Source organism: Lepus europaeus, chromosome 16, assembly GCF_033115175.1.
Source record: "Lepus europaeus isolate LE1 chromosome 16, mLepTim1.pri, whole genome shotgun sequence".
Lineage (NCBI taxonomy): Eukaryota > Metazoa > Chordata > Mammalia > Lagomorpha > Leporidae > Lepus > Lepus europaeus.
In genome coordinates, this window is record NC_084842.1 from 24,517,332 (window position 1) to 24,534,307 (window position 16,976).

Consider the following 16,976-nt stretch of genomic DNA (forward strand, 5'->3'; position numbering starts at 1 on the left):
ATAGACATGTATGGATAGCTAGACAGATAAAGATATATATTTAGATAGATTATCTATATCTATCTATCTATCAGCTTTATTTATTTGAAAGTAGAGTAACACAGACCTTCCATTTGCTGCCTTACTTCTCATACCTGCAGTAGCAAAGGCTGGGCCAGGCCAGAGCCAGGAGGCAGCAACTCCATCTGAGGCTCCCACGTGAGTGGCAGAGGTCCAAGCACTTGAGCCATTCTCCATTGCCTTCCAAAGCAGTTAGCAGACAGCTGTGTTAAAAGCAGAGTTGCTGAGACTTGAACCAGCAGACTCATAAGGGATTTGGAGTTCCCAAGAGGCGGCTTAGCCTGCTTTCCCTCAACGCCTGCCCCAATTGGGCCCTATATTAAAGGGCTATTTTTTTCTCTCTCATTTGCTGATTTCTTTCTTTCTTTTTTTTAATGTTTTATATATTTTATTTGGAGGTTAGATTGTGAGAGAAACTTTCACACCCCCAAATGCCTGCAACAGCCAGGCCTGGACAGCCAAAGCCAGGAGCTAGGAATTCCATCTTAGTTTCCCATGTGGGCAGCAGGGAGCCAACTACTTGAGCTATCACGTGCTGCCAGATAGCTGGAGTAAGGAGCCGACTCGGGACTTGAACCTTGGAACTCTGAAATGGGATGTGAGCATCTCCAGCAACATCTTAATCATTGCACCAGAGGTGCATCATTTCCTCTGCTTGCTTAAAAAAAAAATCACAACTCAAGAGTGATTATATGTCACACAGTTTTGTATCTCTTGCATTTTGCCTCCATTTAGTGGTATATTAAAGGCATCCTTCCAACCCCTGCACATAAACCTGATTCTTTTTAATAAGTATACAGTATTCTAGCATGCCTAGCATTATGATGACATTATTTATTCAGCATTTTCCTTATATGTAGAGATGCCAGTTGTTATAATGTTTTCCATTTAAGAAAATCCTTGTATATGTACCTTTACATCTGGTGCCTTCATTTTTGCATAATAGAGACAATAAAAATAGGATTTGCTTTGCTATAACTAACTATAAATTTTTACAGATACATAAGTCAGTTTCCCCCAAACACTGTGCCAATTCCTATTTCTTCCAGTCACATATGAGTATCTCATTCCCATTCTGTTGCCAGTATTGGACGTTTTCTATTAAAAATGAATTATCCTCATTCAGTGAATTATTCTCATTCAGAGAATGATATCCAGTTATTATTTTAATTTGTATTTCTTTGACTACTTGTGACCATTGTCTTTTCTTTTGTCTTCGAATATTAGCATTTATCTTGTGTGACCTTGTCTGTTCACATTGTTTGATTGGGTTTGATTGTCTCTTTCTTTTTCAGTGTGTAGAGGTCTTTGTGTATTTTGAGTATTAACATTCCTAGCGTTCCAGTTTCTCCCATCTATTTATTAATGGGTTTTTGACTTATTAAGTAGGCCTTTTATCTTTTTGAAATTTAATTTTTGTTTAGTCCTGCATAATTTTACATAGCAATTCCATCTCTGGAGATGATACCATTTCATCACCTTTGGGGAGTGAGGATTTTTATATTGTGGTTGGAAGTTTCCCAAACCACCTTGAGATAAGTAGGTATTTTCAGAAATTGTATTCTAATACTTTTATACTGAACAGTTTTCTATTTAGAGCTTTCATTGTTTTAGAATTCTCTTCTCTGTGGTACAGTAGTCTAACTTACTCTCTTCAAATGGAGAGCCAGGAAAGCTATACTGTTTATTTAACAACATTTCCCATGGAATTGAATTTGATAATGTTAAACTTTTAAATAAGAACTTAGTGTCTTAGCGGGAACAATTATACATTAAAAAACATGCTTAAATTTGGTTTTGATTTATTTATTCTTCTTTGTGATCCACAGGAGGTTCATCTCTGACATTTACTGGCAACAGTTTTGTGAAATATCGTCTAATGGAAAATGAGAACAAATTGGAGATGAAATTAACAATGAAGCTCAGAACCTACTCTACACATGCAGTTGTAATGTATGCCCGAGGAACTGACTACAGTATCCTAGAGGTATGTATTTATAGAGTTCTGTACCTCAGGTTGTGGAAGACTTTGAAAGTAGAAACTTCATCTTAGGTTTAGATTGTTGTCCATTAAAAAGAGTGAAATGGATGAATTCTACATTTAAATAGTTTATTCAGACCTGTATAAATTTTTGATTTTGAAATGAAAAAGGTCTTTTTGCCTTGCAGTAACAGAGATTTATTTTTTTTTAGCTATAGATTTTGGTACATATGACAGTTAATCTTCAAACTCTAGATTAGATCACGTCTTACTAGTGTTACAGAGAGTTTATAGAGATCCTACATACGCTTGAAGTGTTGTTCCTTCCTGTTTTTTTTTTTAACACGATTTGGTTTTGATGTTACCTGATGCTGCGTATGTGTGTGTGCTAACAGTCAATTATTTGTTACTTCCCTGATGCCTTGGGGAGGTATGGTTGGCACTTAAACTCTGATATCCCTAAAATATCTATTTTTCTTACTTGTACAACGGACAAATAAGTATGTACCTCTATAGTATTTAAATACAAGGACTTCTTGCTACCTCCCTTTGCTAAACAGACCTCTCTTGTAGGTTCTTGATCAGAGCTTATAACTGACGGTTCGCTGAGAGCAATGTGAATAATAATTGTTTTTATCTTAGATTCATAATGGAAGACTGCAATACAAATTTGACTGTGGAAGTGGCCCTGGGATTGTTTCTGTTCAAAGCATTCAAATCAATGATGGGCAGTGGCATGCAGTATCTCTTGAAGTGAATGGAAACTATGCTAAGTTGGTTCTCGACCAAGTTCACACAGCATCAGGCACAGCCCCAGGGACTCTGAAAACCCTAAATCTGGATAACCATGTGTTTTTTGGTGGCCACGTCCGTCAACAAGGATCAAGGCATGGAAGAAGCCCCCAAGTTGGTAATGGTTTCAGAGGGTGTATGGACTCCATCTTTTTGAATGGACAGGAGCTTCCTTTAAACAGCAAACCAAGAAGCTATGCACACATTGAGGAGTCAGTGGAAGTATCTCCTGGGTGCTTATTAGCAGCTACGGAAGACTGTTCAAGTAACCCATGTCAGAACGGAGGTGTTTGCCACCCGTCACCTGCTGGAGGTAGGCTTCCTGTTGTTGCAGGCTTTAAAATGTTACACAGGAATACATTTAAGAGGGAGTTTCCCAGATATTTTTCTTTTTTTATGTAAATGAGATTGGCAGATTTGCCGTCAGTGTTGGAGTTGAGTAGGGTATTTTGTTGGAGAGCAGAGCAGGGCTTGTGTTTCTTCCCAGGGCAGTTCATCCGCCTGCTGAGCATGCGCAATCTTTTCTTGCAGCCCTGTCTGTGGAACTGGAGCAGGATGTATTTTCACGCACATTCCATTCTGCACCAGGAGCCACTGGCTCTTCTTCCAACTCCATAGGCATTGACCCTAAGGCAGTTTAGAATTAGTGCTGTTGATTCTTCTTTGTTCTTTATTTCATCTTTTATCCAACAGCCCAGTGCAGGGGACATGCCAGTGCTAGCAATAACAGATGGGAGTATGATTTGCTAGAAGGCCTTGAATGCCTCCAGAAGTGTTGCCATACCGTTCTGTCTTGAAGCTTGAGCATCAGGGGTCCTCAATGCCTTTTGTGTCCTGGACTCTTGCTAGACCACTTGCAATAGCAGAATACAGTTATAAAAATGACCACCATCATGCCTCATAAATAGAGCTTGTTGTGGTTAATATGGCAGCAATCTAAAAATAATTCTTCCAAGTGGGATCTCAAAAGATGTGGTTTTCTTCTGTTTCTTTGGAAAGTGTCTATGTGTACTCTGTGCAGAGTCAACCAGGTGGGCCCCACATTAACACTGAAAAATCTTACTGGCATAACATGACAAAAGTGTGTGTCGTGCTCATACTAGTTACAGTCCAGATCAGGTCAGCAAGGAGGCTGTCCTCATTGTGTCACAGGGACGGGGAGGCGGAGAGAAGCATTTTCTTGTAATGTACTACTGTAATCACTGTAGCAGAAAGAAAATGGCAACCGTGCATGGGCTGTCTATGCTCCTAGCCCAAAGTGCCCCATTTCTTTATCTAAAGATAAACCACCTATAATCAGCTTTAACAGGGGCAGGAACATACAGTCCTACTGTGTCCCCAAAGGCAGATAATTGGAAATAGCCTGCCTGACCACCTGTCACAGTGTTCATGAAATAGAGTCTCACACGGGCCAGTGCTGTGGCTCACTTGGTTAATCCTCCACCTGTGGAACCGGCATCCCATGTGGGTGCCAGTTCTAGTCCTGGTTACTCCTCTTCCAGTCCAGCTCTCTGCTGTGGCCCCTGGAGTGCAGTGGAGGGTGGCCCAAGTGCTTGGGCCCCTGCACCCACATGGGAGACCAGGAAGAAGCAGCTGGCTCCTGGCTTTGGATCGGCGCAGCGCTGGCTGTTGCAGCCATTTAGGGGGTGAACCAACGGAAGGAAGACCTTTCTCTCTGTCTCTCTCTCACTGTCTATAACTGTCAAAAAAAGAAAAGAAATAGAGTCTCACATTCTCTTTAATCATATGTACAGATCTCTTCAATTTGAAGGGTAATTTATAGCCTTAAAAGTTCCTTTCACATTCATTATGATGCCATTTAATCCTTAAATGCGCTGAGTAGCTAATTAATTGGGACATTAAATAGCGTTATCTGTGTGTATGGTCACTCATACACAGGGCATTTTTTTTCCTGTTCTATATGTTTGATCCAGTAACCTCATATAAATTAGCATTAACCAAACATAGTTCTTTACTTGTTTATATTTTTGTGTAGTTTAAGCACCTATAATCTGTAAATTTCAAATGCTTTGAAATTTAATACTTTCTGAGTACCATGAATTTTGAATTTCAGTTTTCAGATTTCTGCATTAGGGAGTTCTCACTCTGTAGTCTATGGAAATAATTCCGACAGCTGAATAACTCTGTAATCTGAAATACTTCTGGTTCCCAGCATTTTGTATAGGGATATCCAACTTGTACCAGCTGTGTAAAGTTTGTCCACACAAACCTTTTTACCTAGAGACAATGGGATTTTACTAGCTTTTATAGATCCTGAGGAACTGAATCTTCACTTAAACTTAAAAGCAAATGTAATAAGACTTTTTGTGAGTCACTGAATGACAGTACTGTTTATTCATTTTTTTGCTAATTTAGGTTATTACTGCAAATGCAGCCCCTTACACATAGGGACATTCTGTGAGGTGAGCGTCAATCCTTGTTCCTCCAATCCATGCCTCTATGGTGGCACGTGCGTGGTAGACAATGGAGACTTTGTTTGCCAGTGTAGAGGATTATACACTGGTCAGAGGTATGTATAGTTTTCTTAACTTTCATAATTCATTATACTCATAAATTGTTCTAATGTCATTGTGCATGTTTAATACTTCATTTGTTAATTTTCTGTGTGCTTTATTTATCTGAAATAGAATTATAAAGTTGATGCTATTTTTCCCTTATTCTTTAGGTGCCAGCTTAGTCCATACTGCAAAGATGAACCCTGTAAAAACGGTGGGACATGTTTTGATAGTTTGGATGGTGCCGTTTGTCAGTGTGACTCAGGTTTTAGGGGAGAAAGGTAAGTGATTTCCCTCAGGATTCATATTTGCATCTTTCTGTGCTCTCATATTTAATAACAGATACAGCAAAACTTCATTAATTGGGACTACATTATTTGAGAATTAGATCATCTTCACATGGCTCCTAACAAATTTCTCTTCACCTTTGGAAAAAGATACTGAGCAGATGAATATAATATATATAATTCTGGAAGAATCCTATACTTTAAAGATACGATTTAAAACAAGGCCTGGATAGGTTGTTGCAGGCAGCAGGTATTTGTGGAATTAGGGAGATTCTAAGGTTTTTTATAGCAAACATACATTGGAGCTGTGCTCATCCCTCCTTGAATGAGACGACTTCTTACTATATAACATCCAGAAACCTTTCTCAATTCTCGTAATCTTTGCTGTAATCCTTAGATAGAGGTGATTCTTTTAGGTAAAGAAAAGGAGGTGCAGAGGTGGATGAGAGATAGTAGTTTCAGGTGGCTTTTTCACCTTAGGCTTTTCATCAGTTCTGTTAGAAAACCTTGCCGAATGCATGGCTCTGCAAGTGCCTCGCCCAGCACGAGGGCTTCATTGTTCGTCGTATTAGACAGCTTTTAACGTCACTGCCTTGCAGGCATGCCATAGTTTTGCTCTAGTAGAGGTTATAATCCTGAATTTTGCCATTGGTCACGTGACCTTAGTTCACAAATTGACTTTCCTAATTCTAGTCAACAAATACTCCTAATGTATTAGACAAAAATAGATCTGTAATGTAGTAAGTATAAGGGATAGCAAGAGAATACAGAAGAGCAGGGTTTGAGAAGTGACAGAGCTACACAGACCCTCTGCTTGGCAAGATGATGGAGGATTGCCTGGAGTTATCTCTCAGGGTGAGGAGACTGGGAAGGCTTTAAATGTGCAATAACTTTTTTTTTAATGTGGGCATCCTGACTGGTCTCTTAATCACTGTGCCTAATGTCCACTCCAACTACATGTTTGTTTGTTTTTTACCATTTTTTTCAATTTACTTATTTTCATTTCATTTGAAATTCAGCGAGACAAGATGGGAGGTTCCATCTGCTGGCTCATTCCCCAGGTCCCCAGAACAGTCAGTGCTAGAAGCCAGGAACCCAATCTGGATCTCTTATGTGGATGGCAGGGTCCCAAGGACTTGGAGCATCCTCTGCTGCCTCTCATGGTGCAGTTTAGCTGGAAGCTGGATTGGAAGCTGGGGACCCAGGAATTTGTTGTGGGATATAGGCAAACAAAGCAGGAGCTTATTTTGTGCCAGATTCCTACCCCCAGAATAATATTTTAAAAGTAGAAAACAGAGTTTTTTTGTCCTTTCTTATTTTTTATGGAAATGTCATATTTCCAAACAGGAACATTTTCTTAGAAATGTAATCTAGTTTATTAGAGAATTTATAGCATATCTTTTATCAAAATGCACCTCTCAAATTTTTGAATGACAGCTTAGCTATTAGAACTAGAAAGAAACCAGTGTTTAGCCTACTTGGTTGATTTAGTAATCTGTTGAATTCTAGAAAAATGGCAGATAAGTCTTGGCTTGATATATTTGTCTTCCAAATACACCCTCAAAGCATATAATCAAATTAATTATTCCACAAAATAATTGTAGTAGTTGTTGATATGTTTTTTGGTTGTTTCATATTTGGTTTTTGGCATCTTATTAAGGAAAGATTAGTCTCTAAGGAGTATAGTCCTGGCACATTCTGACATACATTGCTTTCTCGGCAGGTGTCAGAGTGACATTGATGAGTGTGCTGGAAACCCCTGCCGGAACGGGGCCCTTTGTGAGAATACACATGGCTCCTACCACTGTAACTGCAGCCAAGAGTACAGAGGGAAACACTGTGAGGACGCCGCTCCCAATCAATACGTGTCGACCCCGTGGAATATTGGATTGGCTGAAGGAATAGGAATCATTCTTTTTATCGTGGGGATATTTTTACTTGTGGTGCTGTTTGTCGTCTGCCGCAAGATGATCAGTCAGAGGAAGAAACGCCAGGCTGAGCCTGAAGACAAGCACTTGGGACCAGCCACAGCTTTCTTGCAAAGACCATATTTTGATTCAAAGCTAAATAAGAACATTTACTCAGACATACCACCCCAGGTGCCTGTCCGTCCTATCTCCTACACTCCAAGCATTCCAAGTGATTCTAGAAACAACCTCGACCGAAATTCCTTTGAAGGATCTGCTATCCCAGAGCATCCCGAGTTCAGCACTTTCAACCCAGAGTCTGTGCATGGGCACCGGAAGGCAGTGGCTGTGTGCAGTGTGGCCCCGAACCTGCCTCCCCCACCCCCATCCAACTCCCCTTCTGACAGTGACTCAATCCAGAAGCCTAATTGGGACTTTGACTATGACAGTAAGAACTGATCTTTTATTGTTACACTAAAATGCCACTGAGATAAACGATGAGATTATAAATTTTGTCACAGCTACTGGTGGTTCAAGTCAAAATTTGTTGTCCTGATTATAGAGATAAATATGCTCAAAATCTGAAACTCTTAGGATCTGTAAAACCTTTTTGGATGTCTCATGCCAGCTGAGCTTTGGCGCTATGATGTCATTTCAGTTAAGGAATGATAGCAAGACTTGTTCTAGTTAATATTTTGGGGAGGATAATTTCAGTTTTGTAATTGCTGCATGTTCTCCACTATCATTTTTTTAGACTTGATATTCAAAAAAATAGAGGGCATTTTCATGTCAGAATTTTCTTCTAATATGACTGCAGGATGTGGTGTTATTTATATTGGTGAGCTGATACCTATTTGATACTTTAGAAAAGCTACTTGTGCCATTTTAAAACAAGATTTTAATACTTTTTATTGGACATTAATATCCTTAGTCATGTTGATGGAAAATTTCTGTGGATCTAAATATATTTATAGGATTTTTTTTCTTTGAATTGTCCATTTGTTGAAGCCCAGGCAGTCATTTATTTGGTAATGCTTGCTCTGCATCAGGATAGAGCAGTGAATAAAAAAAACAGTCCTGATTCTCAGGGAACTTACTGTGTGTCATTTCTTCCTTTAGCTAAAGTGGTGGATCTTGATCCCTGTCTTTCCAAGAAACCTTTAGAGGAGAAGCCTTCTCAGCCCTACAGTGCCCGGGAAAGCCTGTCTGAAGTGCAGTCTCTTAGCTCCTTCCAGTCTGAATCATGTGATGACAATGGTGAGTAAGCGGAATGGTGAAGTGCCGCCATTTGCTTGATTATTGTGCACAGTGCTGCTCGTTATGGTATGTAATGATTTAGGTGTACTTAGACCACTTTTAAACAGTACATTGTACAAAACTTGCATGAACATCTGGGGGAAGTATTTAAGAGTCTTCTTAGTAGGAATTTGAACAGTAGCAACTTGTTGGTAATAAGGAAGAAAATATATTTTGTTGAAAGATAATTGCTATCTGATTAATCTTATATTGACTCTTTTTATACAAAAGTAAATGTTATAGAAGTTTGCTGGGTTTTTCAAAACCCCTTGTAAGAACTTTTTTGACCACGCAACACATGCACACATCAAGAAAAGATGTGATAGTCTGAAATGTTCAATTTCAGTAGCACCATTGGTATTACAAGGTTTTATTTGTCTCTTCCTCAACCCCACTGCGGCCCCAGCTCCCATTTGGATCAGAGCGTACTGACTGAGAGCACAGTGTAAGAGATTGCTAGTAAGTTTGATTATATTTCTAATGAAGAAAGTTTTACAATGAGATCTGTGACACCAGTTATGTATATGTGATTTCCCTAGAGTAAATTGCATTAATAAGCAGCTCTATCACATTAATACATGTAAGTAGAGAAAAGTGTCATCATTCAATACCACAATAAAGTGTAATTGCAGAGTATACTTGTTTGTTAGGGATAGAGTATATGGACATAGCTTTGCTTGTTCAGCCAACCAGAAGAAGGTAGAATCATTTCTTTGCCGTTTATGGAATAATTTTATCTCGGCCCCTAAATGTTTTTCATAAATACACTTTAGAATGTTGTTAAGCATTTTCTTTCATTTTCCAGTTCTTTATGTTGAAACAACATTCTTCTTAATAATTATTCTAAATGTATTTAATATGTTGTGGTCAAATGAATTATGAAAGTTAATCTCCAGATAATATAGTGTGAGAAAAAAACAGACATACAGAGTGCCTGTATTTTAGTCATTATCATAATTTAATCATTATCATAAGGTTACAGTCTGTTCCAAAAGCCTGTACTTAAGCATTTTATTACTAGTTTTCTAAGGATGTTATAACATCCTTTCACAAACTTAGTTGCTTAAGTCAGCATCCATTTGTTATCTTATGGTTGCAGTTGAGAAGTCCAGTGTGACTAAACTACAAAAATCACGGTGTCTGTAGGTTGCCTCTCTTTCTGAAAGCACTAGGGAGGATCTGTTTCCTTACTTGTTCCAGTTTCTGGAGATCATAGACTTTCTTTGGTTCATGGCTTTTTCCATCTTTCAGAGACAGCAACATTGCATTTCACAAACCATTTTTCTAGCCATATCTCCTCCAACTGCAGTTGGGAAAGATTTCCCCCCTTTCAAAGACATTTGTCAAGTCATTGGGCCTACTGAGATAATGTGGGAAAATCTCCCTATCTTTCGGTCCTTAACTTAACCCCACCAGCTAAATATATTTTGCATGCATGGTGGCATATGCACAGGTTCCCAGGAGTAGGATGTGGGCATCTCTGAGGGACATCCTTCTGCATACCACATGTGTACACAGTTATCTTGGCACAGAGACTTTAAAACAGACTGAAACTCTAACAAAAAGGGAATTTGCATAGGAAATAGACAGTCTGTACTTCTCTGCTGGTATGTTGGCTCAACAGCTGTTAGTACATCTGCCAAAAGACCAGAAATTTGGGGTGAGAGCAATAGAACAGGAACAAAACCATTTTTGTATTTGCATTGCATATGTATCTCCTAACATTTTTTTCTGGGGACAATGTATAAATTCATTACATGGAGCCAAATGAGTGGAGTGGATCCCCAAGTATTTTACTCTGAATATTCAATCTGTTGTCCATGAGATGTTAAAATAAGAGTTGTTTTTTCCCAAATTGCAAACCAGAAATATTGGTACTTTATTTCTTTGACTAATAACAAATATAGAGCTTGCTCAGGAAAGTCTCAGGACATGTAAGTCACAGGAGTACAAGAGTCCCTTATTGTACTGTACAGCTGAAGTAAAGCATTAATTCACATTTTTTAAACTATGAGCTAGAAATTATTTGATATAAATTCTATTGTATGCATTGTTTTCTAACTAACTGAAGATGTTCCTAATTGACTCCTTTTGTACCTTTTTACAAGCTTCCATAGTGACTGTAATACACCTTGTCAATGCTGTAGTTGACACGGTGAATAAAGAAGGTACAGTCATCAGTGCTTGTGCTTTGTGTCTGTGTTTTCAAGTGACCATGTCACTGGGGTACTGTGCTGTTGCCTATTCTAATGTTTTAAGAACTAGTTTGTGATTTTGAGGGATTTGAGTCCTTTATTTTGTGCCCATGTGTATATTCATAATACAAATGTATTGCAAAAATATTTCTGTCTGTCCTATCTCTTTGTTATGTTTTACCATTTGTGGTGATTTATACAGACATCAGAACTATCCCAGAGGATCTTGAGAACTTATTTCTTTGTGGTACCACATTGAGAAATTCAGAACTAATTCTAACTACCTCAGAAAAAAATTTAATACAAAAAATCCTCTTCATGTGAGCAAGAGTAGGACTAAATCCCACAAAGCTTTTATAATTACCTAAAACTGATTCTTCACCTTTGGATTTTTCCTTGAGTATAATAAGTGAAAGTGGCAGAACATGGTAGAAGGTATATTTCCTATTTGATTTAGTGGAAAGTCATTTAATTTGTTGAAAATTACAAAAAAGAACATTGACCACCTCCTTCAAGTTACCTTGAGTTAAATTAGCCTTTGATTTGTGCCCTTAAGTGGAGTAACCACGTGTGAAAGGCACAGCTAGCAGTTTTCAAGCTGTAAGGTAAGTCAGCTTGCCTGGAGGATTGGTCAAAATCATAATAAATAAATTAAAGGCTGATCCCCAACACCTAAGTTTCTGATCACACAAGTCTGGATTGGACCTTGAGAATTTGCAATTTCAACAAAGTCCCAGTTAATTCTAACGTTGCTGGGGTTGCACTTCGAAAACAGCTTGCTCAGGCCAGCAGGAGTACACGAATGGAATCCCCCTAAAGCACAGAGGATCCCTTGTGGTAGACCAAGTGTGTTCTCAGGATTTGAGCAGGAAGGGTAGGATCATGAAGATTTGATAGTGCAGGGGTGGAGTTTCACAGTTAATAATTACAATTGTAGACAAGACTTAGACTTATTTTCCTGAGATGTGCCAGTTTTTTACTTGATGAATCAAAAAGTTGTTTGTATTTTGCCCAGTAAATTTTGTTTTTAGCATGATAATGTTACAGTATTTCAAACATGGATAGGATTTAAAGAAGCAGAGTTTAAACAGTTCTTTTGTTACTATCTCCTTTTTGAATATGTTATTTGGCCCATCTACAAAGTTGAAATGAAATTTAAAGTTGAAACTTGGCTTAAATTTTAAGGATTATGGAGTACCCGTATAGGTACAAAAGTTGTTTAAAGGATTTACTATACTGTTTTGTAAACTTTTAAAAAATATGCAGATATATATTCCCTCAAAACTGACTTACTTTTTTAGAACCATCACATTTATTTACATTCCTAGAAGAGAACTTTTGACCAAATATTATTTGTGCCAAATTGGCTTATTATCTGGGTTTTCAAGAACATGACAGAATGTATAGAAAGCATGGCCTTGTTTAGAAAATCACTAAGGTGACATATTTCTGTCTTGATTATTACTGTCACCATTATCAGTGGTCCCTCACAGTTAGTGCTTGCTTGCCCTACATGGAGTAATCCTCATAAAAACTCTAAAGAATTTTCACCCCTGTTTCAAATGAGAACCTGAAGCTTAGCCAGGTTTTGCATCCCATGTTCCTGTCCGGCAGTGAGAAGTACAGCTGCTTCCTTTGCCTTAATCTAGAGCTTGGTGTACGGGTATGAGAGCCCTGACAGAGCTAGTGTGGTTACAGGTGTGAAGGAGAAGGGCAGAGGGTAGTTGTAGCTGATGATCTCCCTAGGGAATGACTAGCAGTATCAATATAAAATCCATTCACAGGGGATAAGCTTTGGAGAGATTCTCAGCTTTTAGTGATCTCTGTTTGCCTATGAATTTCTCTGAACTTAATATACTTTTGAAGGTTATAATATGCTGCCAAGTAGGTGTTCATTACACGGCTTTAGATGTCTTTGCATTGTCACCTAAGCAGCCTAATCAGTTTACATATGATTGGAGCTTCTCCTTTGTATTTCCCTCATTCCTGAGAGAACTCTCTTGTTAGGTTTAGATTGTCATAAACAAAGAAAAGAAAGGAAAATCATATTTGAGTTTCTTGGCAAAGTCGTCTCTACTTCATCATCACTCATCTTTTTCTTCCCCTCCCATATTCCATTTTATTTGTGCCACGTAAATTTCTCCACCATTGTTAATTTTCTTAGATAAAGGCTTAAAAATATGTTCTGTGGCTGACTGGGCCTTTGTAAACGGTGTACATTGTATTATGTACTGCATTGCCTCTTCAGCCGTCTATCTGTTTTAATTATAAATGTTTTCTTTTCTCCCTATTCTACCACCAAAAGAATCTTTGGCTGCTCCTGACCTCAGCAAACCAAGAGGTGACTTATGCATGCCAGTTGCTCATTGATAATCACTAAACACGTGGGAGAAGAGTTGGCCCCAGTGTTGACTTGCTTCACATGGTTGCTCAATGTTTGCAGCAGTAACTAAGTACATGGTCGTTTGTGCACTGCATTGTAAACACGTATTGCCTAACCTTGTCCTGTCTTGTCAAAGGATTTTTAAAATCCTAAGAAGAAAAAAAAAAAAAAAAACTGTCCCTGAATTGGGGAGTTTTTTTTTTTTTTTTTTAAATAACGATACTTTTATATGGTCTAAAGTGATGCCTAGTGGTTGTTTTTTTTTTTTTTTTTTTGAAGTAACAGAGAATGGTTGCAGTTTATCAAAAGTTGTTACTTTTTTTAATGTTTGTGTTTTGCTTGACTTGGAGGCATGCTCTGATACATACCTATCATGAGATAATTCATTGCTTTACTTAGGGCTAATGAAAAAAAAACACAGCTTTTAATATTAGACTTATATTAAACAGGAAATTTATATTCTAAATTACAGCATGGCATAGATTACTTTTATTTTTAGAAGTTATCTTAGTTTTCCTTTTAGGCACAAATAATCAGATCATAAGGCATTAGTTATTTCACTCAGTAGAAAGTCCTCCTTTCTGAAAGAAGAGACTTCTGTGTCAACATCTTAAGCCTGAACTAACGCTTTTCTTCACATTGGACACTGGGCTCTAAATTGCAGAAGCAAAGTGGAAAGGATGACTGGAATTAATTTGTGGGAAAGTGCATGTAACATAGATGCTAGCGTTCCACTTCTGTTAGAGCTCGGTTGTGTCCTTGCAAGTTAGGTACGTACATGAAGCTAAGTCTACGTTTAGAAATGGAACCTAGTTCATAGAGGTGCTCAAAGCTGGGTTGGGTAGAGGGCCGTCTTCAGAGCAGACGTGAAAGCTTTCCAGGGTGCTGAGCATGGAATGAATGCATAAATGTGTTTGCATCTTTGTGTCTCTACTACAATGAGCTCTTTTTGCATGGCCTCAAAGTTTAAGAGGACTCACTGAAATCGTGTTTCCTTTTCCACGAAGGGTATCACTGGGATACATCGGATTGGATGCCAAGTGTTCCTTTGCCAGATATACAAGAGTTCCCCAATTACGAGGTTATTGATGAGCAGACACCCCTGTACTCAGCAGATCCAAATGCCATCGATACAGACTATTATCCTGGAGGTTATGACATTGAGAGTGATTTTCCACCACCACCGGAAGACTTCCCTGCACCTGATGAACTTCCACCCTTACCTCCAGAATTCAGTGATCAGTTTGAATCCATACACCCTCCTAGAGACATGCCTGCTGCAGGCAGCTTGGGTTCCTCCTCGAGAAGCCGGCAGAGGTTCAACTTGAATCAGTATCTGCCCAATTTCTACCCCGCCGATATGTCTGAACCTCAAAAAAAAGGCACTGGTGAGAATAGTACTTGTCGAGAACCCTATGCCCCTTATCCCCCAGGGTATCAAAGGAACTTTGAAGCCCCCGCTGTAGAAAACACGCCCATGTCTGTGTACGCATCCACAGCTTCCTGCTCTGATGTGTCAGCGTGCTGCGAAGTGGAGTCGGAGGTCATGATGAGTGACTATGAGAGCGGGGACGATGGCCACTTCGAAGAGGTGACGATTCCTCCGCTCGATTCCCAACAGCATACGGAAGTCTGACGCTCAAACTCCCCCCCAAAGTGCCTGGACTTTAACAAACCTAGAGATTATATAAATCATCTTCTGCATTGTTCTTTGCAGCAGTGCTAAAGCGCTTTCTTTCGGTGAGCTAAAATGGGCATGGCTGCACTGAATCCCGCGCCTCTTGACAATGTTAGCCATTTCCAGTGTCCTAACCTACTGTAATTGGATGAGACTGTCCTTGGCTGTGCCATTTCCAAACATCTTTGTGTATTTACATCTGTCTGTTTAAATAATGGAACGAAAATCAGTCCTACCATCTTGTTAGCATGATTCATGTATTTATATAGATTTGATTATTTTAATTTCCCTGTCTTTCTTTTTGTAAATTTCATGTACAGATTTGATTTTTCATAGTTTTAACTAGGTTTTCAAAAATGTTTTGTGCATTTGTTTTCAACTGAATCTTGATGGTGTTAGTGTCATTACCTAGCACCCTGATTTTTAAATATAACCAGGGTTTCACTATATGTCCTTTTCCACTGAAGTATGACATTTCATTACTACATTTCAATATAGTCATTTATTTCTAGCTGTACATAGGATGAGGAAAGATCTGATACATGAACATGTCTTAAATGGGTTGCTGTATTTTAGAATAATAAACATTTTTCATTATTGGAAAGTGTAATGGGGACCTTCTGCATACCTGTTTAGAACCAAAACCACCACGACACAGTTTTTATAGTGTCTGTATATTTGTGATGCAATGGTCTTGTAAAGGTTTTTACTGAAAACTACCATTAGCCAGTCTTTCTTACTGACAATAAATTATTAATAAAATACTTTAGCTTTATTGCCTGTTTTTCCTCTGTGTTCAGAATTCAGTTGGTGAGCTTTGAGAGAAGGATGGATGATGAATGGATGAATAGAAGGATGCATGTAGATGTTTTTCTTTTACACTTTGTGGTTATGAGTGGGTGCAAACTGATGAAATCTTTGCTTAGTATATACTGAAGCGATCTTCTGTATATAAAGATAATTGAAAATGAAAAAAAAAAAACCCTTGGTTTTAAATTGGAAATTACATAGAAAAATAATCAATCTTTTTTTAAAAAAAATATCTTGCAGAATCTCGGTCATTAATGTGATATACACTGTTATTTAATGCTATAACTAGTACTCCAACAGTATTTTTTCACTTTGTGTTGCTATGGGAGGACAAACTGTTGAAATCTATATATATGCTAAACTGATTTTCTATATATAAAGAGAATTGAAAATGAATCTTGATGGGAATGGAAGGGGAGAGCGAGTGGGAGGGGGGAGGGTTGCGGGTTGGGGGGAAGTTATGGGGGGGAAGCCTTTGTAATCCATGAGCTGTACTTTGGAAATTTATATTCACTAAATAAAAAAAAAAAGTAAATAAACATTAAAAAATAAAAAAAAAAAAACAAAAAAAATTGAAAGACAGTTGTAACTGTATATGAAGATCAAAATAGTGTTCTATGTTCTCAACCTATAATCATCTTTTAGGTCATATAAATCCTTGCACACATAAATATAAAACAATTTTGATGTCTGAAAAAAAAAGTGAACCAAAGGAAAGCCAGGTTGTATTTACAATTGAAGCCACTAGGTGGCAGTATGGGGCCACTCAATACTGGTCATAACTCGAGGGTAAACAGGGTACCGCTTTTGTAGTAAATATTTTCTAACTAAAACTTTAAGAAAAATTTTATTTATATAGTTTTAAATTTATCACAATTTTTGGAAATAATTTAAATGCATCTGTAGTTTTTTACGTTTGTCAATGATTTATATCAAAATGTCTTAGAGTAGTGTCCAGTGGAGTCCTTGGGTGTGCTTTCTGGTTCTGGCTGCTGCCTCCAGCTTTCTGCTAATACAGACCCTGGGAGGAAGCAATGAGGGCCCAAGTAATCGGAGCCCTGCCACCCACTT

General features: G+C 38.2%; 1 protein-coding gene across 5 annotated transcripts in view; it reads left to right on the forward strand.

Moving 5' to 3' along the window:
- FAT1 (FAT atypical cadherin 1) overlaps positions 1–15,859 on the forward strand; it is a 125,735-nt gene extending 109,876 nt beyond the window's left edge. For 2 of the 5 annotated variants that reach the window (XM_062212777.1, XM_062212778.1), the window contains exons 21-28: positions 1,890–2,047; positions 2,684–3,146; positions 5,210–5,363; positions 5,520–5,630; positions 7,360–7,991; positions 8,663–8,800; positions 13,340–13,375; positions 14,425–15,859. In XM_062212777.1, the coding sequence (XP_062068761.1) occupies positions 1,890–2,047; positions 2,684–3,146; positions 5,210–5,363; positions 5,520–5,630; positions 7,360–7,991; positions 8,663–8,800; positions 13,340–13,375; positions 14,425–15,053 (2,321 nt within the window). In that variant the 3' untranslated portion in view covers positions 15,054–15,859. Of the gene's footprint in view, positions 1–1,889; positions 2,048–2,683; positions 3,147–5,209; positions 5,364–5,519; positions 5,631–7,359; positions 7,992–8,662; positions 8,801–9,245; positions 9,299–13,339; positions 13,376–14,424 lie in introns of all 5 variants that reach the window. The other 3 variants (XR_009868171.1, XM_062212780.1, XM_062212779.1) reach the window with 3 other exon arrangements.
- The last annotated feature ends 1,117 nt before the right edge of the window (positions 15,860–16,976 follow it).